Source organism: Palaemon carinicauda, chromosome 28 (genome assembly GCF_036898095.1).
Source record: "Palaemon carinicauda isolate YSFRI2023 chromosome 28, ASM3689809v2, whole genome shotgun sequence".
Taxonomy (NCBI): domain Eukaryota; kingdom Metazoa; phylum Arthropoda; class Malacostraca; order Decapoda; family Palaemonidae; genus Palaemon; species Palaemon carinicauda.
Window position 1 is genome coordinate 9,711,843 of NC_090752.1, and position 20,671 is coordinate 9,732,513.

General features: G+C 40.6%; 1 protein-coding gene across 1 annotated transcript in view; it reads right to left on the reverse strand.

The window, feature by feature from the left end:
• Positions 1 to 1,560: 1,560 nt before the first annotated feature.
• LOC137621455 (F-box/WD repeat-containing protein 7-like) overlaps positions 1,561 to 20,671 on the reverse strand; it is a 38,809-nt gene continuing 19,698 nt past the window's right edge. The window contains exons 9-11 of the mRNA XM_068351774.1: positions 12,179 to 12,404; positions 11,819 to 12,029; positions 1,561 to 10,426 (exon numbers count right to left, since the gene is read on the reverse strand). Coding sequence (XP_068207875.1) covers positions 10,152 to 10,426; positions 11,819 to 12,029; positions 12,179 to 12,404 — 712 coding nt within the window. The 3' untranslated portion in view covers positions 1,561 to 10,151. The remainder of the gene's footprint in view (positions 10,427 to 11,818; positions 12,030 to 12,178; positions 12,405 to 20,671) is intronic.

Here is a 20,671-nt window from a genome sequence, read left to right on the forward strand (position 1 = left end):
CTGTCTGGGCATCCATAGTCTCGGCAATTTCTTTTACCTCGCATCCAGTGCAAGTCGTGAATCTCAGCATGCCATGGTCCCTTTCTATAACATTTTACCCTTTACCAAAAACTAATGCAAAAAGTACAGGCTTTAAAAATGGGCAAGTCTTTCTGAAGTCTATTAATATTCAGGCCATCAGGCAAACCAAGTTGTAATCCTGAAGAAGAAGAAAAAAAACTAAGAATTTCATGTTTAGGAACATGCTAAAGGAAATCTTTATATTTCTCTCACTTCTTTGATCATAGGACTTATCATAAGATACTCAGATTGATATTTACTCTCAAATCCTTTGGTTTGTTATATGGCAAACTTCTCAAGAATTGAGTCTTTGCTACCATTTCAATAAATCACTTATTTTTTCTTACTTATCTTATTTAAACAAGTGTTTGCAAAAAGGGATTTTGACCAAGGAAAAATCTATTTCTGGGCGAGGGACCTGTGTCGCCCAGTGAAATGCTCCGCTAGCACCATTTCTAAGGCATAGTTATTGCTGAATATACCAGAGAAAAAGAGATGCATGGAATGCCAGGAATAAACCTAGCTCGCTCACTCATTGAGTGTCGGTATAGAAAACTGGGGCGATTGAACCACGACCATAGATCCCTCACCAATTAGACCTCTCCTTCATCAACATACCCCCTCTCTACCCCTACATCTCCCCAACCCCCTTCCTCTTCAGCACTTGCGTTGGTCAGACGTGTTTTATTTTGCTCGTGCTTTTTTTTTTTTTTGGAAGATGTCCAACGTTATAGAGATCCCTGCTTCCAAGGGGCTCCATCAGAGAAAATAGCCCAGTGAAGAGAAAGGAAATAAGTGCCTGAATGTGCCTCAATCCATAGAACTCTTACCCAAGATAGTGAGAGACTAGGGCAGAGAGAGAACAATGGTTTGATTTTGGAGTGTCCTTCTCCTAGAAGAGCTGCTTACCATAGCTAAAGAATCTCTTCAACCCTTGACGAGTGGTTTGAAGCCACTGAGCAATTACAGTGTAGTAGTTAACTACTTAAACCTTTAGGAGTTGAACCTTGAAGTAGGTAGGTTTATGAAAAGCAAAACCTTAATTACAGTGCAACAGTTAACTCCTATAACCTTTAGGAGTTGAACCTTGAAGTAGGTAGGTTTATGAAAAAAAAAAACCTTAATTACAGTGCAACAGTTAACGCCTTTAACCTTTAGGAGTTGAACCTTGAAGTAGGAAGGTTTATGAAAAGCAAAACCTTCCTGTAACCATCACATTGGTACTTATCTATAAAAATAAAGAAATGAGAATCATGGAAAAAATGGATCTACTCGTGTAAATCAATCTGGGGAAAATATAAAAAATAAAATTGTATTAAAAAGTTTATTAATCACATTTCATGTTGGAAACATTTTCCACAATATAGCATGGTTGCTGCTCTAACTTCCATGCAAAAGACATCCATACGATAACCGACTACATCCATCCTCACTCGATGACAGGCTACAAGAGGCTTCACCTATTGAAAACTTTTTTTTGTAAGTTTACATTTTTATATAAAAAAAAAAAACTGGCTACTGTACAAAGAAGATATAAGGTATGCCATGATAAATACAATTTCCACAGACACAATGATCAAAAAATTATTGAAATCAAAACTACATTACCTTTGCTTTTGATTTTTAACCATCCCTCTAGCAACACTGATAGTTTCCTTTACTTCTAGCTTTTTCTTTGGGGGGGTGACACCTTAAATTTCATTTCATATATACATTATGATGATCTATTGTTTCATGCCTATCAACAGTGTGAAAAATAACAACTTTACTCAAAAATGGAAAAATAAATTTACATAAATATGCTTTAGCTAATATATTCCCAGGAACTTTAGTTAAATATTTGCCTTAGCACTGCAACCCACATAAATGATTCACGCACATACGCAATTCACATTCTTCATGTTTTCTCTCACGCACAAACACACACTCAAGGCCCAAATTCATTCACATACCCAATGAAGAACTTAGGCCAAGGCTAAAATAATTTGAAAAAAGCAGCTAATCTTATATGAAAAAATAGTTACAAAATAAACAATTCGTCCTACTGTAAATGTATACTACTGAGATGACAAAACTCACTATACAAGATTCCTTTAAAAATATCCCCTAAACCCAACAACTTCCTGCAGACTCTTGTTTTCTTTTCCATTTCCAAGAATCTGAACGCAAGCCCTAATCTCAATAGAATGACAGGATGAAGAAGAGGGGGATCACTGACAAGCAGAGAAGAGCAGCCATGTCTTTGGGTAACAACACAGATGTTTTACAATTCAATGCCAAACCACAGGCTTTAATTAAAAGAAGCTATATAACAAAACATTTAAAAAAGGATGAATACAAAAACTGCAGTACATTATGTATATCTTAACATGGCCAACTCTTCTCTGGTTAAGCGCATCTATTTATCGCATAGTTTTTCGAAGCCTCAGATAACCCGACAGCAATTTTCCTGTGTTTTAAATTGTACAGGTGATCAATAACATATGAAATGGTGAAATGTCATGAAACCGAGGTCCAACATTTGTGGCAGAATATTTGCTGTCCTCATGACGTGTCAGAACAAATGAACCTAAGCCTACAGTAGAAAAGTTCTTAAATGTGTCTTTATGCTTAGAATAGTACATAGAGTAGTATAGATGTTATATGCAGAAGTACATTCAGAGACATCCAATGTTATTTTCAATTTTACATTTCACAAGGTAATCTTAAATATATCCTTCATGTGTTTCATTTCTCACCAAGAGTAATGTATAGGGATATTTTTGGCAACAACATCACGAATAGAGAAGAAATCTCTCTATCGTCATAAAATTTACCATCTAACCCTTCCTCCCCAAACCACAGAAAAAAAAATTAAAAATCTGACAGCAGCCACATTCGCATACAAACCCTGAGAATAGATAAAATCTATGTTTAAACCATTAAGAATACAGATAAACAGAAAAAGAAAGCCAGATGTAGTCAGAAAGTGTAAAATGCTGGAAATTAAAATTTTTAACCATGAAAAACAAGTCAAGAACAGAAACCGTGAATGCTTCTCCAACATTAAAGAATATATTCGTATTACGACGACTAAAGACACGAGACGTTAATATGCCATGCCATAAATCGTCCAATCTTTTGTAACAAAGGAGGAATAACACCAAACAAACATTTGCCTAAGACAAAGACATGCCCAAAAGCAAACCTGAAGTACTACATGGCATTATGTAAACGGTAATACTTTTACCCGATGTATATAATTCCTGATTAACTGGGAGACTTTTACCTCTACAACCCTCCCCCTTTCCTTTGAGGGGGAGGAGGGAAGCACAGATTTCATCTGGAGAACCAATATGTTATTTGAACATACTCATATTTATCAGCAATGAATCTAATACACACTATGTGAATAGCTACAATTTCAATACCTAACAGATAATACTAACAAACCCAATATCTAGCTGTATTGGACAAATCCCCTTCACATGACTAGAACTTGGAATAAACATGCAAAATCTAGTGCTTATCTTTAATTGTACATGTATGAACTTCTGTGTACAGTATCTGTGGACAGTACAAATAGGGATGTTTCTTGCACCCAAAAGCAAAACGAATATCGAAGTAAATAAATATTTGCCATTAAAGGCTGCACATTTAACCAATAATACACCAAGTTTTTTTGTGCACAAAAAAACCCCTAAGAATTCACACCAAAAAATTCAGTAAACATACATTATTCCTAAGATTTTATCTTTCAACCCCCACCATCTCATCTACAATGATCCAATTGCGCCCGGTTGAGATTTACAAGCCACAAGTCAAAATTTGCTGCAGCAAAAAGTTGTCTGACCACCCTATAAAATGATATTGGTTACTAGAGCTAAGATTATCAAATCAAATAAAATCTCTTGACTGTCAAAAGAAAAATAAAGGTCATGGGATTGTCTTTATCACAATGTCACTCTCTCTAATGGCTGCTGTCAATAACATAACTAGAAAAATAACAAATCTAAACATAAGTAGATCTCAATAAGAAAAAACTTAATTAGATAATACTGCTGAATGTACTCCACTATGTGACTTCGAGCAATACAAATACAATTAAATGTTTAAAAAAACAGTATACATACATACATACATACATACATATAGAAGCAGCCAACCCTACGTATAGAAATCCAATTACTTTTTCTGACCCGCATAAGAACTGAAACCATGACCTATGCTGCACACGGACAATTTAGTTGTGCCCTTACCCTCCTTTCCTACTGCTCAACTCTGGCTGTTCTGTGGATTGTAACAGATAACATAAGGTCAGGTCATGGATTGTAAGCCGATGCAAAAATTTTATATTTACAGGAAATACAGGGTTGCTTGCCTTAATACATACATATATATATAAAACATTCAAATGACGAGAGAGTGGCAAACCACAAAAAAATTGTAACAAAAACATCAGCCAGTGTCAGCACCACTTTCCTTGTTTACTGATGTCTCCTCACTTACAGTATGAGGTTTTTTAGTTCCTCTTTCCCAAGTCATGCAAGATAATGTACATATATGCATACATAAATATTATGTCATGTTCAAAGAAAAATTGTTTGAGCAATCTAGGTTTCATTCCAATGCAATAAAGTCATTATAACAAATGAAATTCAATCTTCCAAAATGCCCAAACCAGAGATGTCCGGAGGTTTTCAACTAGTGATCCCCACAGCAATTGTGACCTCGACATGATTCTGAATTGAATCATTACACTCCAACGGCCAGAGCTTTCCCTAATGACAAAAGGAAAAAACAAAAATTGGAAAAGCTTTACAGTACTCTGAACTATATTCTATTAGACAATACACAATTTTCTGAAAAGCATTTCCAATTCCATATTGTGATTCTGATTCCCCAAATGCTCTGGTATCTCTTTACACACATCTACTTTGTAGGCTAGTCCTTTTCATGAATTTTACTGGTCTTTTACTGAAAGCAAATAAAGCTGGATACTGCAAGCAATGGACGGCTATGTAATTGACAACAGTTAGGACTTTTCAATGTTAAAATTAACAACTAATACAATTACCTTCTCTCAAGTAGCAGGATGAAACTAACACTGACGAGTCCAGTAAAGGAATCCCAAGACCTAGGTTCATAGGTACTTTGTCCAGCTATGCTCTTTGTCTTACCTAATTAATCAATATGAAATTAAAATGGTGTCCCTGAGTGCTGAAATAGTTCCTCCTCCTGCGGGCCAAATTATTCTTTACAGCTACTATACTTAACCCTTTGAGTGCCATTGGACACAATTTACTTCCAGTTATTACCAGTTTTTATTTTTCTCCATTATTTACATATATGAAAATTTTACAAAATATGGAATATTATGTATCAATGGAAAAGAAATCTTTACAGCTGTATGATATACAGATTGTAACGTCTTATCTTGTATAATTTTTGTGCTGAGTTGAGTAAAATGTCAAAAAAAGGTCCTGGGGCTCGAGTGCCGAATATCATTTGGTGAGGGGTTGGCACTCCAAGGGTTAAGAAATTTGCTCACCACTGAAAACACAATTGAGGAGAATGCACCTCATGTTTGTAGCATATTAACTCCACCTGTGACTGAGCACTAAAATGATGAAATAAAAATGAAACTGTGAGTTGCACTAATCCAACACCTCTTAACGATCTCACATTTTGCCACTAATGAAAATGAAACAATCTTACAAAAATTATATGTATAGATATATATATACTGTACATTATACTACCATCACTGTGTAATTTCAACCGATTCCTCAGCAACTATGATATATTTGAAAAAAATAAAATAAAAAAACATTTAGTAATCATTCCATAGCTTACATTGCACTGATTTGATTTATTTCAAATACAATAACTACAAAATATTAAAAAACTTTTATATACTGCTACTACCATACTTTCATTAGACAAGGCTGTATCCAGTAGTCCTAACAAATCATATTTGACATCTAAAAATTTAAATAACTTATGGGGAAAATCTATGGTGCAAATTGACAGAAAATCTATGTGAAAAAACTTTAAATTGAATCATTATTTCACTACTGGTCTCGTTATCCATGTCCTTCCAGCAACATAAAATATAAAAGCTGCAACATTCTAGACATTTGGATCCTACAATATTCTTCAAAGTGAAGTAAAGTTAAAATTCAAAGATGGTTATCGTCAGGAGATGAATATCTAATTTCATTTACTTGACACCTGCATTTTACAAGCTACTATAAATATTAAATTCATAAACTTTTTTAAAGTTAAAAAGTGTTTGCCTTAAAGACCAATTAAAAAAAACAAGCTGACTTGTTTACATTGCCATAATTGCTTGCTTATTATTCTAATATTGTAACCATTAATGCAAGAAATGCTAAACTGCTAAAGATTTTAATATAGTTTTTCTAAATCTTACATCAGTTAACGAAATAATTTGATTTGCAATGAACCACCTTTCACTTTGCCTAAACTAATATAGGAGAATCTGAACTTTCCAAAATTTACTTTGCTAATTGCACCAACCACTTAAACAAGTCTCACAGCAAAACAGGCACTCAACCATTATTGATTGATTGATTTAAAGTTTTCAGGCATCCTGAACACTAAACCATTAAGTACTATAAAATATGTTACCCTAGCAAAGAATTACTTTATACGCGCTGAGGGAAAGGTCAAAACTACGCCAGTGGAAAAAGACAAATTTGAACGAGAATACCATGAGAATAAATATCAACAATAAGGACCTCAACTTACAAATGACAGACTAGACCTAGCTACGTCTCACAATGAGAGATATTCGCCCGTCCCATCCCCCCAAAAGTCCCCCTCCCAAAGTCCCCCTTACATACTGGAGAATAAGAAATATGCCCTTCAGTTAAACATTAGGACTAATGGATATATAATTAGTCATCACAGATACAAAAACTCTGGAATAAATTGCTACGGATAGCCACAGCAACAATGGAGAATATGATATAAAGCTTTTTTTTTCTTTTTCCTCAACTTCGTATCTTCGCTAGTAAAACTTAACACGTAATGAATTAATCCGTTTTACTAGACACCACAAACACAAAACACATTACAAATGGCATCTGCATTGCAGAAAGAATGCATTGAAAATATCCAAACTTGAATTATAAGAAATAAACACAAGACATCAAAAGTCTAAACTCCTGTAAAATAAAATAAAGATCAATGGACTGTGTTGCAACTCTTGATAATAATTTTCTAATATCCTGTCATACTTGACTTTGGAATTCTAATCTTGTGGTTGAAATAACATTTTACGACAAACCTCCATTCCTTTCATTTGCCCAAACCATGCATACCTTTCGGGTTGTCTGAGATTGTTATTTCCAGCAAAGCATTTCAATATTCATGACAACAGACAAGGCATTTTATCCTTATTATTACTAGCTAAGCTACAACCCCAGTTGGAAAAGTAGTTTGCTACAAGAGCAAGGGCTCCAACAGGGAAATTAGCTCATGCATAAAATTACTAGGATACTTTTTGGTGAAATGAACCCAATTTGCTCTTCAAGAGATATCAAATCATCGATAATAGTAATTTTTGTCACTGATCACAATCACTGTCCACCTAAAATAAAGACGCAAATACCCCTAGCAATAATTGATTGGCTTATATTGGAAAAAAATATTTTCAGAACTTATAACAGAGACTTAAGCAACTCATTACAAAAAATTTACTCTTCCAAAAACATACACTATTGTTTTAGTATGTCCAACCCACACATCTAAAATTTAAATGAATCTTCCCCCATACTTGAAGATGACTTGCATCAAAATAAAATGACGGTGAGCAATGACGATTTCTTACCAACATGGGTACTGATCTATATGACAACAGGGTGCATATTGAAGGTTTAAGAATTATCTAATTTTTAAAATTTTCCAAACCTTTAAATTATTCAGGCCTCACTTGCTTACTTTCCACATTCAGAAATCGCCAGGGAATTCAATTTGAATTACATAGAGAAAGTAATTTTCCTGAGTGAAAAAAATATAAATAATCTATAGCGATTTACTAGGCTCTAAGCTTAAAAATTACATTTATATTCACCCATTATATTTTCAATCAATGTTCAATATCACTAGGAAAAACTAAGAAAATATTCTAATAGGGAAAAAACCTGAAACCTTGACTATTTTTCATCATATGTTCTGAAAAAAAAAAGAAATACTGTATATCTTTGAAAATGATCTAGAAACAAAAATCAATAGGCTGAAGAGGATCTATCTTTGAAAACTGAAAAAAAAATATCTTTCTTACTTGATAGACCTGACCTCAAGAATATTAACAGTATTTGGTGTGAAACCTTTCTTAAATTTCTTTCTTTAAAATAATAGAAAAATAAAAACATTCTCCATATTTTCAATAAAGAAATTTGTGAACAACATCAGCAACAATCAAGTCTATAGAGGCAAAGGTAACATTACTGTATACCAACTCATGCAATCACAAATATAGAGATCATGTGCATCAGTAAACTATACAACCCTAAATGCCTTATGTTATCGGCAGCAAAATCAGACTCAACGCTTTATTCAAAACTAACCCAAACCATAAGGCAGTCATAACTGCAAGCCTTTAACTGTAATAAGACCATGTTGATTAATCACCTGTTTCAAACTTCCACAAAAAAATATTAAACTCTAGAGAAATAACAAAAATCACTACATATATGGAAGCCCTTATAGCTTCTAAATACCAATTACGAAGCTTGTTCTAACCATGTTAAGCTTCTTTTAGTGAAAAGTAAATCTACCTTCCCGTTTCTTTACTCTAATTACTTCCAAAAACAACACATTAAAAAGAAACAGAATGTAAACTCCTTTCCAAACTAAATATCTGCTTTTTCCATTGAAATGCTATAACCCCAAAATATCAAAATCGTACTGATCTCTGACATTCTCTATGAAAAAGGATGTAAGTCTAACCTATTACAAATGAAAAATAAGTAAATTCTGGAATGTCAAGGAATATAGTGTGACCCCCACACTAAACAACCACTCAAGCCACATAATATACCGTATGTATGACATCTGCCGTCAACAAAGGTTTGTGCAATGGCCAATAGAGAAGAAGTAATAAAACAAAGGTGGAGGAAATAAATGAGCTGAGGTTAGTATCAAACAGAATTTTGGGAGGAATTAATAGAGGAAAATGTAGTATTTGAGAATACAAATCCTAAGGAATAGATAATTTTTGCATTAACTTCAATCTCTAATTTTCACACTAACCAGATATACCATTTTTAAAACTACATAAATACATAAAAATGGATCCCATAATACATAAATGAAAGACAAGTATACAGTGCGGCAGTCTAGCAGGATATAAATCAGATCTTAATTCCGTATACAATCCAAAGAAAACAAAATATTCAGTTGTAAAAATTTTTAAATCATCAAACCTAAGCTATATCAGAAACAATGTATGGAGTGGTATAATATAAAAAAAAATGCTTGGAATCGATCATTACCAACACTAATTCTTTGCCACTTTCAAATGTGAAACTAACAAATTCATTTTCGAGATCCTCAACTAACCACTTTACCACAGATTAAGAACTCCAAATATCAAGTACAACAAATACTGAAGTACTTTTAAATTACTAAAGCGTTCTAAACAAGTCACTTGCAAAACATGTCCTTAAAATTAAACATCCTGTTAAAAATATTACCACAGCCACAACCAAAAAAGATACTATTCATTCACGATGTTTTCTTCATCAATAAACACAGGAATGAAAGAAAAAAAATAAAAGTGAGGAAAGACGCAAAGAAGAGCCACGTTTTATTATATGGTCATGGTGGTGACTATAAAAGTTGGCAGATAATATTGTGTATGTAGCATGGTCCTTGCGCTTCTCTAAAGAACCACAGCTGTACAGAATTAGCACCAAGGGAAGTGTTAGTCATCAAAAATACTGTCCAACTCACAAACCATAGAAACTAAGACTGAGGTTAAGATTGACGTTACATGGCAGCACAGTCAACATAATGTCAATTTGAACTTTATAAGTATACATGGACAGGACACAGTCATCAAGCACTAATTTACCCATGTATCACTTGAGGTTTTCCGCCACATCAAAGTCTAACACAAGAAGCTTTGTCTCTTCAGTTCCATTTCGACTTCCGACCGCACACACAAGTTTAGTATCTGACGCCCTAATGCGCCACACTACCCCACCTGAACCCCCGGATTCAAGAGCCACCAAGTTTCTTATGAATTCTCCAGTTCGCACATCCCACAATTTCACTGTGCCATCATCAGATGACGTAACAACAAACTTATTATTGAACTGCAAACACGTCACGGCAGACCGATGTTTATTAGGACCTGCAATGAAAAAAATCTATTAGCAAAAATTTCAGAAATAAGATATTCAATTGTTTCCTTATACAAACTGAATTCAATCCGTGACTGAATAAACTTGGGATATCAAATCCACTCCTCAGAAGTACACGTGTCAGATAGTCAACTTTGAAGGTCCTGTAGTGAGAACAAAATGTTTTTATTCTTAAAATACAGTATTGAAATACTGTAATAGAATAACACAAAATGGTATCCTCCTTGTGATTACTTTCCTCCCTCTCCCATGATTTGCTATTTCAGCAAATGAAAAATAACTTGGTATGGCTTGTAAGGGATTAGAGCCACATAACCTGGTGATGGGACCAGGGAAACCATTCAATATTGGGGTGCAACTGGTAGAAAACCCACTCAGCACAAACTGAAAGAGGTTGGACAGCAAGATAAAAGCTAGGGGGGAACAGAAGTTAAGGGAAAAATATGCGTACTACTAGAGAAGAATGATAGAACTACTGCATTCAATGCAGTGAGAAAGGGCTGATAGGAGAGGGAACCTGGTTTTATAAGGATTCTCCACTTATGTCATATCTCCACAGATTACTGACTTGGCTGTTTTCTCGAAACTTACTCCACCTCCTCTTTCTTTTGTGTACTTCCAAAACTGTACATAAAATTATTCCAACTTTTGTTCTACACCTCCACTTAAGTAAAATTCAAGGCATATTTTCTGTATACTGTAAAGGTTACTTCAATCCTAACGTGGCATATGGGCAATGGCCCTCCCACACTCATATGCCAGACTCTGCTGTTACACACACTGTAACGCACTGCCACACCCTCATGTTGTACCGTTCTTCTTTTTCAAGCTCACCATATGGCCACTTGCATAGCGAAGCTAAGGCCCTTATCTACAATGGGAACAGGTACTCCTTGAAAGAATAGGCAAATAGACAGAGAAATAATCTTTAAAAGTAATTTGTATTTTTCCTAAATATACAAATGGGAATTCTTCAACCCTTCGCTACAATGACATTCGCTAAATGTCAAATCCCGCCAGATACGACACACGCTGATGTAATGATTATGTATTTAGAAATATAAGCCATATGAAGTCAAATTCACTTGTATATCCTACAAAGCATTACAGAAGATGGTTGTATACTTCACCTAGGATATTTCACTATAAAAGCTCCCCTCTCCTTGATATTAGCCTTTCCTTCATCCAACCAACAAAGACTTTTGAATTCTAGCCCAAATTATTTCTGTTGGCAAACTATTAAAAATAACAGAAGCAGCAATCTCGTAAGTAAAACATAGCTGTGTCGCTCTTTCCACCCCTAACCCCGCCATATCCCTTCTCTCTCTCAGCTTTAGGAAATAGACAAAAATACAGTATACTGTTGTAGCAAGAATACTAACCTGATAACGTTTGTAGACACTGGCCTGAAACAATGTCCCATACTTTAACAGTAGAATCAGCATTGCCAGATATCAATATGTTGTTCTTGAGTTCCATGCCCGAAGTAAGAGACTGATGGCCCATTAACGTGTGCCGACACTGACCAGTCTCCACATCCCAAACTCTGATGCTGGTGTCAAGAGACCCACTAACTACATGCAAGCCATCAAACTGAAAGTAGGGTAGAAATTACTTTGATTGACAAATAAACAAATCAGTGTTTATTTCAGTGTTAATGGAGGTAGGTGAATTACATTTCTGCATAGTATTGATACTCATTTCAAAATAAAAAGGGAAAGACAGAATCCAATGTATTTTACCTGTAACGAATAAACTCTATTCGTATGCCCCTGTAACGTATGCAGGCACTCCTCTCTATCTGGATTCCACACTTTTACCATATAGTCATAAGCCCCCGATACCACAAGACGACCATTGTATTGCACACATCGCACAGCCGCAACATGCCCGACAAGAACATGTTCACAGGCACCACTAGTAACATCCCAGACTCTAAGCGTGGCATCTCTGGATCCACTAACAACTCTAAAATAAAAATAAAAACAAACAATAGTAAAAAAATACAAGCAAAGAAGTTTTGTATGAAACAGGAAATACAGGCATTTCAATAAATATTTGGAAACTTATCTGAAACTTCCTTTTGATGAATTAATATCCTGTAAGGTGATTGTAGTACACTAATTAACATTTATACGGAAAAACTGCTAATAGCTACTCTCGAGACAGTCTAAGCAACACTAAAGACTCTACTGTATAATGTTCGTTTCGACAAAAGATTTATTGCTTTCTACCCAATACTCTTCATCCATTACCTTGGGTCTTTTCTTACCTAGCTGGCCAATTCCTTCAATTTTCCTTTGCTTCAGTGACCATCACTCAATCATGAGCAAATCCTTTGGATGTGCCATTAGAAAAGTATAGAAATGTGACTTGATCTTCTTAAAACTACATTACTTTAATTAAAAAAAATAAATAAAAGAAATACGTCCTTGTAAGAAACTTGCAAATATTTCATACATGCTAAAGAAAAATCACAAATTTTAAGTAATTTGTATTTTTCCTAACAGTACTTACCTCGAACTACTTTCTTAAAAGTATCTGGGATCTCCTCCCAACCGACCAGAGTTTTGTGTAGTTTACCCTACTCCCGTTTTCTATGAGGGGTAACTTCTGGTGGTGTGATACGCGCCCTGAGGTGACGCCGGGTCAGAGAGCATGCTTGCTCAGGATTCGATCCCCAGTAAGTTCTTGATAGCTTAGGTTTCTATGAGGTCCAGCAAGGCACTCGGGGAAAGATGGGTGGGCCATTACCCGAAAGTAGTTTGAGGTAAGTACTGTTAGGAAAAATACAAATTACTTAAAATTTGTGATTTGTTCCAACACAGAGTACTTACCTCGAACTACTTTCTTAGGAGACTTATACCTTAAGAGGTGGGAGTGTCCTTCAGGACCTAGACACTGTGACAAGTATATAAGAGGAACCTAGATAGGAGACTAGGTTCTGCTGACCCCAAGGAAAACACGAGAGAATAGGGAAAACTATGCAAAAACCCATCTTAGTGTCTAAGTAACTCACCTCTGCAAGAAATCCTAGGAGACATGTCCTTCCAAAGATAGTGTATCCCGTGGCAGTTTCAGGGGGCTACTGGAGTCATTTTGGTAAGGGAACAGGGGAAGGAAGAACAAGGGGGTTAAGGAAGGAACCTGTGTCTCTTGGACTTACTACCAGCGGTTATCACTGGGGCTACACCTTTAAACCGTTTGGAGCGTGGAAATGACAGGACCTATCGAGAACCCGACCAGGGAGTTCCTCGAGTAGTCCTTCAAGTAGTGAGCTGTGAAGGTCGACTGGTTAGACCAAGTACCTGCCCTCAGGATCTGGACCACTGCCATATTTTTCTCAAATGCCAATGAAGTACTTAGACCCCTAATGTCATGGGGTCTGGGCTTTCCTGGAAGGGGGACCCCTGCACTACTGTAGGCCCTGACGATCACCTGCCGTAGCCAAAAGGAGAGATAGTATTCTTGGAGACTGGCTTCTTCACTAGTCCAAAGGAGACGAATAGACTCTTGATCTCGGGTCGAAGTCTGGCTGTCCTCTTTAAGTATTTTCGTACTGCCCTGACAGGGCACAGCGGCAAGTCCCTCGAGTTGTCCGATCGAGGGATTGCCGGCACTGAGAACCCTTCAAACTTGGGATCCCAAACGGCTGGATTCTGAGTCTGCCACGAAGGATGGTACGAACCTGAAGGTAGCCTCACGCCAACCCTTCGAGTGTGACACCTCGTACGACAGTCCGTGCAACTCCCCTACCCGTTTTGCTGATGCCAGAGCTAACAGAAAAACTGTCTTCAGGGTGAGTTCCTTGTCCAAGATGTCCTTTAGGGGTTCGAAGGGAGGTTCTGACAGCATCTTCAGGACTCTGGCCACGTCCCACAGGGGCACCCTACTGGCTTGAGGGGGGCACGATTGTTCGAAGCTCCTGATGAGCATCGAGATATGTCTGGAGGCACCCAGGTCGATGCCCTTCAGGAGGAAGACTTGACCCAGAGCAGCCCGGACTCCTTTGATGGCTGGGATGGACATGTTTACCTCGTCCCTGAGATAGACTAGGAAGTCCACTATCTCTGGAATGGAGGCCCTCAATGGTTTAATGTTCCTCGAGACGCACCACTTAGTGAATGTGGCCCACTTTGCCTGGTATATCGCCGCTGATGAACGCCTCAGATACCCTGACATCCTTGCTGCCGTTCTCGCTCGCCTCACCCTGTTGAGGACCTGTCTGAGCATGCCGAAGGGAGGGAAGGCGTAAACGTCGAGGTTGTCCCAAGGGTGCTGGAAGGCGTCCTCGAGCGCCGCTTCTGGATCTGGCACAAGAGAACAAAACACGGGGAGCTGTGCGTTCAGTCTTGTTGCGAAGAGGTCCAACACTGGCGATCCCCATTTCTGAATGAGGGTCTTGGCCACTTCCAGGTGCAAGGACCCCTAGGATCCTACCACTTGACCCATTCTGCTGAGGCCTTCGGCCAGGACGTTTCTCTTCCCTGGAATGAACCTTGCTGAGATCTTGATCTGTTCCTCTTCAGCCCATTCCAGCAGTCCCATCGTGAGGACGCATAACTCCTTCGATTTTAGTCCTCCTTGTTTCTTTATGTAGGCCACCACCGTGGCGTTGTCGCACATCAGTGCCACGGTGTTTCTCCGGAGCCAATGGACGATCTCTAGGCACGCTCTTCGCACTGCCATCATCTCTAGTACGTTTGTGCGCTGGTTTTTCTCTTCGTCCGTCCAACTTCCTCTTGCTGTCCTGCCGAGGAGATGGGCACCCCACCCCTCCTTGGATGCGTCCGTGAACAAAAGCATCTCCGGAGGGTCGACTGCGAAGGGCATTCCCTTGAGGGTGTTCGATCTGGCGAGCCACCACTCTAGGACTTCCTTCGTCTCCGGGAACACAGGGACCACCTTGTGGGGGGATTCTCTCTGGTTCCAGGTCTCCTTCAGGTTCCATTGAAGTCTCCCCTGGGGGACTAGCTTCTCCAACGACACGTGGCCTATCAGTCTTTGCCAGTCCCTGGCTCTCCTGGGCTGGTCTGACAGGAAGGGCCGGAGGATCTGGTCCAAGTTGTCTAGTTTCTCTGCGGAAGGGAAAGCTCTCGCCAACCAGGAGTCCAGGACCACTCCGAGGTAGGTCGTCCTGGTGGAGGGTATCAGTTGGGACTTCTCTAGGTTGATCATGATACCCAGGACGTTGCAGAACCACAGGAGCTTCGCGCCTTACTCCCTCAGTACTTCCCGAGGCTGAAAGCAACAACCAGTCATCCAGGTACCGAATCAGGCAGATGCCCTGTTCGTGTGCCCAGGCTGAGACTGTTGTGAAGACCCTCGTGAAGACCTGAGGGGCTATGGACACACCGAAGCAGAGGGTCTTGAACTGCACTCTTGGGTACCCCATTTCACCCTTAGGTACTTCCTGCTGGAGGGGTGAACAGGGATTTGGAAGTATGCGTCCTTGAGGTCTATGGACATCATGAAGTCCCCCTCCCTCAAGGTCCCTAGGACCGACTTCGGGATGTCCATCTTGAAGTCGGTCTTGCTCACGAACTTGTTGAGGGCTGAGAGGTCTATGACTGGTCTCCAGCCCCCTGTCGCTTTCTCCACCAGGAAGAGTCTGATGTAGAACCCCAGGCCCGGGTTTTTGACTAGTTCTATAGCCACTTTTGCTACCTTCTCAAGGGGTCCTTGGGTGCCAACCACTCTGCCTGTTGATCTGGCATTAGAGGTGGGGGGTCCGCCAGGAAGGGCAACCTGCACCCTTCTTTCAGGACTGCTACGGTCCACGGATCTGCTCCGTGGTCTCTCCATGCTTGCCAAGAATGTTTGAGGCATCCCCACACCTGAGGCTTTGGCAGGAGTAGTGGGCCTCTCTCCCCATCTCCTTCTAGAGGCGCGGCCTGAATGACCTCTTCTGGCTGCCGCATAGGAAGGCCTGAAGGATGACTGTGCTGAAGACGTTCCTCTACGGGAGGGCTGCGAAGACTGGGACCAGGCTGTAGTAGGGGCGTCTCTCCTGGGTTGACTAGGTGAGGCGCGAGGAGGAAGGGAGGCGTCGGAGGGTGCCCTTCTATGGGTAAGTCTTCTCGCTGGAGGGGGTCTGGAGTCTCCCATATCCTTCAGCTTCCTGACCCTCTCTACCGTCTCTTCCACTGCCTTCAGGGGGAAAACGGAGTCATCCCACAGGGGTAGGCTCCTCAGGGACCTTGCTTCTCTGTCCGGGAGCCTCCTTACGAGCTTGTTGAGCACCGTGTCCCTTTTCCGCAGAACCCAATTGGCGGCCTGCGCGATGGATTGGTATGAGAGAAACTTAAGGGCTTTACCTCCAGAGCTAATCAGCTCCTTCAGTAAGGCCTGGTTCTCCGGGATAGTGAGGTCGTAGGAGGACTGGAAGCCTACCAGCGAGGAGGCCCACCAATCCAGCCACGAGGAAACGTTCACCAGGTCCTTGGCTATCTCTTCCATCATGGCAGCTTCTGAAGGGGAGAAACAGATCAGGGCGGTAGTAGCCCTCTCTTCAGCTGCTACTTGTCCCAGGATGGCGATTGCAGGCTCCACAGTACAGGGACCTGCGCGATGCCCTTCAGGAAGGTAAAACCAGCTCTGGGATTTTAGGCCTTGAAGAAGCTTGGAGGAGCTCTGGGTCTTGGGGGCTTCTGCATGGTTGGCCACGATCTTGTCCACGTGAGCCCTACCCAGCCTCACATCCCTAGCCAAAGGCAGGGCTAACGAGGGTCTCTGCTGCACCGGGGCATCAACCAGCCTGCTCAGGCTCGAGACAGACTTCGTCGGAGGAGGGCTCGGGTTCGTCCAGTCTGTGATGCCTCCTAATGAGCCCTATTACCCTCCTGTAGGACGAAACTTTTGCTGCTGTACCTTCTACGTTGTCGCCCATTTCCTCCGCAGGACACTCCGCTGCCTGTGACGGAGGTCCTCCGACAGAGGTCACCGCGGGGGGGGGGGGGGGGAGGGGGGGGGGGGGACATCTTGGAATGGTCCAACTTCGGCGGTTCAGGGCGTAGGACGGGCATCGCCGTCGGGACGGAGGCCTCCGTCCTAGACTTATCCCTCCTTACGGAGGTCCAGGTAGATGCTGGCTTGCTCGTCGAAGGGAGTTGCTTGTCTCGTTCCTGCCGACTCGACGTTGACTTGGAGGTCGGGACGCGGCTGCCAGACCGAAGGGGCGACTCTCTCTGCTGGGCTGATGGAGTCGGAACCTTCGCGGACTTATGCCTGTCCGCTGGGACCTGAAGAGACGACTCCCTCCGTCGATCGTATCTGCCGCTGGATACGTACCTCACTGGTGAGCGAGCCCTTGGGAGCCAGTTCAAGGGGCCCGGAACTGCTAACATCTCGAGAAGTTTGCTACGAGGGATGACGACCCATTCTTCCCCCGGGGAGTCACTTCGCCTAAACTTCCTCCTGGGGGATCTAGAGCGCCTACCCCCGTGGCGGGAGCGAGAACGAGAACGTCTCCTGCGGGACCTCTCACGACATCTTTTATGGTCCCTCGGGGCTCCGTCTTCCGAGGAGCAAGAGTAGGCTTCGACCGAGGAGTCCGACGACTTGCATGTTCTCACCGGTGGGCCAGACTCGTGCCGCGTTGTTGATGGGTCCATGCGTCGCTCGATGGAAGAAGAGGGCTGTAGAAAGACGGACGGAAACGTAGCTGAAGGCGCTGGAGGGGAGCGTGGGAGTTCCTCGATGGGGGACCAGGTTTCAAAACCTTCCTCCATCCTCAACGGAGACCTGAAGAGCATCTTCGGCGGCACCCACGCGAGGGAGTCCGACGGCGGCGAGTCTTCCTTCTCGGCAGAACCCTCGGCTAAGGAAGCACCTGAAAAACATGCCCACGAGGCGGGAGAAGAGGTAGGCACAGTTTTCCCCACATAGGATCATCTGAGGAGACGGGCCCTGCTTGCACCAGGGTTCCGTCCCCCGAACACACTCCCGTTCCTCCCTCAGGCCCCTCACTTGCCTGGAATGATGCTACAACACCCCTATCCCGTAATTCAGACTCCTGGGGAAGGGCCACAGGCCTCTTCCCCACAACTGACTTACCTCGTCCCCTACTCTGGGTAGGAGAAGGCGGCAGCGAGCCTCTGTCTGACGATACGCCCGGCGAAGCAAGAGGAGAAGAGACGCTCGGCTTCTTAGGCGATCTCTTAGACGCCTTCTTCTTTTTGGTGCCGTAACGCACCCACTGCACCTCGTTCCAGGACTCGCACTTCGGACACGTGGCTGTAGGGGAACACACACTGCCCCTACACAAAGAACACAAGGAGTGCGGGTCAACTTCAGGTTTCGACAGGAAAGCACCACACGATTTACCGGCCATAGGCCCAGGACAACGGCGGGGATGCTCCATTACGCACTAGTAAGGCACCGCGAGGCACGGGAACACAAAGGGGAAGCACAAAGGTACCACGTGGGAACCGCGTGAGACACAAAGGGTCGCACTGGATAAGGAGAGCGCCGTGATGTTATCGCAACGCGACCAGAGAACTTACTGGGGATCGAGACCTGAGCAAGCATGCTCTCTGACCCGGGGTCGCCTCAGGGCGCGTATCACACCACCAGAAGTTACCCCTCATAGAAAACGGGAGTAGGGTAAACTACACAAAATTCTGGTCGGTTGGGAGGAGATCCCAGATACTCCTAAGAAAGTAGTTCAAGGTAAGTACTCAGTGTTGGAACAAATAAACATTAAGAAAATTTTCAATGTACAACTGTATGAGCACAGAATTCTTTTTCAAATGGTTTTAAATGAAAAAACCTAATCAAGCAACAAAAACGTAGTAGGAGTTTGAAGTAACCTCAAAATAACATTGTAACAATGAGGCCGATTCACACCTCTTATGGACGTTAACGCGACTAGAGAACTGAAAAGACAAAGGAATTATGGCTTACCTATGGCTAGTTAGTTGCTATCAACAGCCAGATTAACTGAATACTTAACTACTTAACTATAGTGGGAGGACCTTTGCAAGGGGAAAAAAAACATGAAATTTCAAAACTTTAGGCTACATGATGTCATTTAAACAACATAGAAAGCCCTATGAATAGTAGGGGTTTCATAAGAGATAATCAATTTCATATAAATGAATAAAAATGAGTACAGTACATACTTCTGGGTACTTAAATAATTCTTAAAAATTCCTTGCTGTACTGAACCAGGATAATTTTCTCTTAATTTGTTAAAACTTTCTTCCAGACATTAGCACCCTCTTTTTAGAAACTTTGATAAAGAGTAATTTCCTTCAAGAAACTTGGATTATTGCTTTCAGACATCTTTGCTATGATGGTCAACGTAACACACAACTTTTAGAGTTTCTTTAATTCTGCTAGCACTTCCTATTTTTTCAATAAGTAGGTTTAACCAGTCTCAGTAAGCAGGAATCATTATATTCATCCCTATCATATTTCATAAGTGCATAATTAGACAGATGAGTACAAATGTCTACTCTCCTTTATAAAATAGACATGAAAAATTAGATAGCACTCAAGATTCTTAAAGTTTGTCTTTCATAGTACATAGAAAAGCATTCCTTCAGCATCAAGCTGCAGTATTTTCTGTCTTCTGTTTTCCATCCTTTCTTCAGTCTCACCTTAACACACTTTATAAGTATTACTAATATATAAAACAGTTCAAACAGACCACTAAGCTAACATCTATAATTTTGCATGGCTATCCCAAAGAATTTGTTTTTAATTACCAACCATGTATAACATTCGGATATGTTATTGGCTGAAACCTAGATAATCACAAAAGAATAGTTTTTATTATTTGTATTCTAGGGTTGCATCTTGTGGGTTATTCATTAACAATGGATCATAAGGGTGCGGCAAATCTGAATGTGGGATATTACTTCATTGTGTTATTCAAATTTAAAAAAAAAACATCAAATACAAATTATTAGTATGAACTGTTTCAACTTATTGTTGTAAGATTCATTGTCTTGAATGTCAGTCAGTTATTTATTATGATGGATTTTAAATATAGTAATAAATCTCTGACAGCATCAAGTATTGTTGATCTATTCATACTAATTGTAGCTTTGCCTGTTTTATCAGCATCATAATTTCGATTAATGCCTACAGCTTCGTATAATAAGTGGGAAAAAACTTGCATTTGTTGAGGGGTTTCCAAAGACCTGAATCTTTAAAATCGTGATTCAATGAAATGATTACAATAATTTATAACAACAATAATAATAATACAGTGCCCAAGTACATGCAGT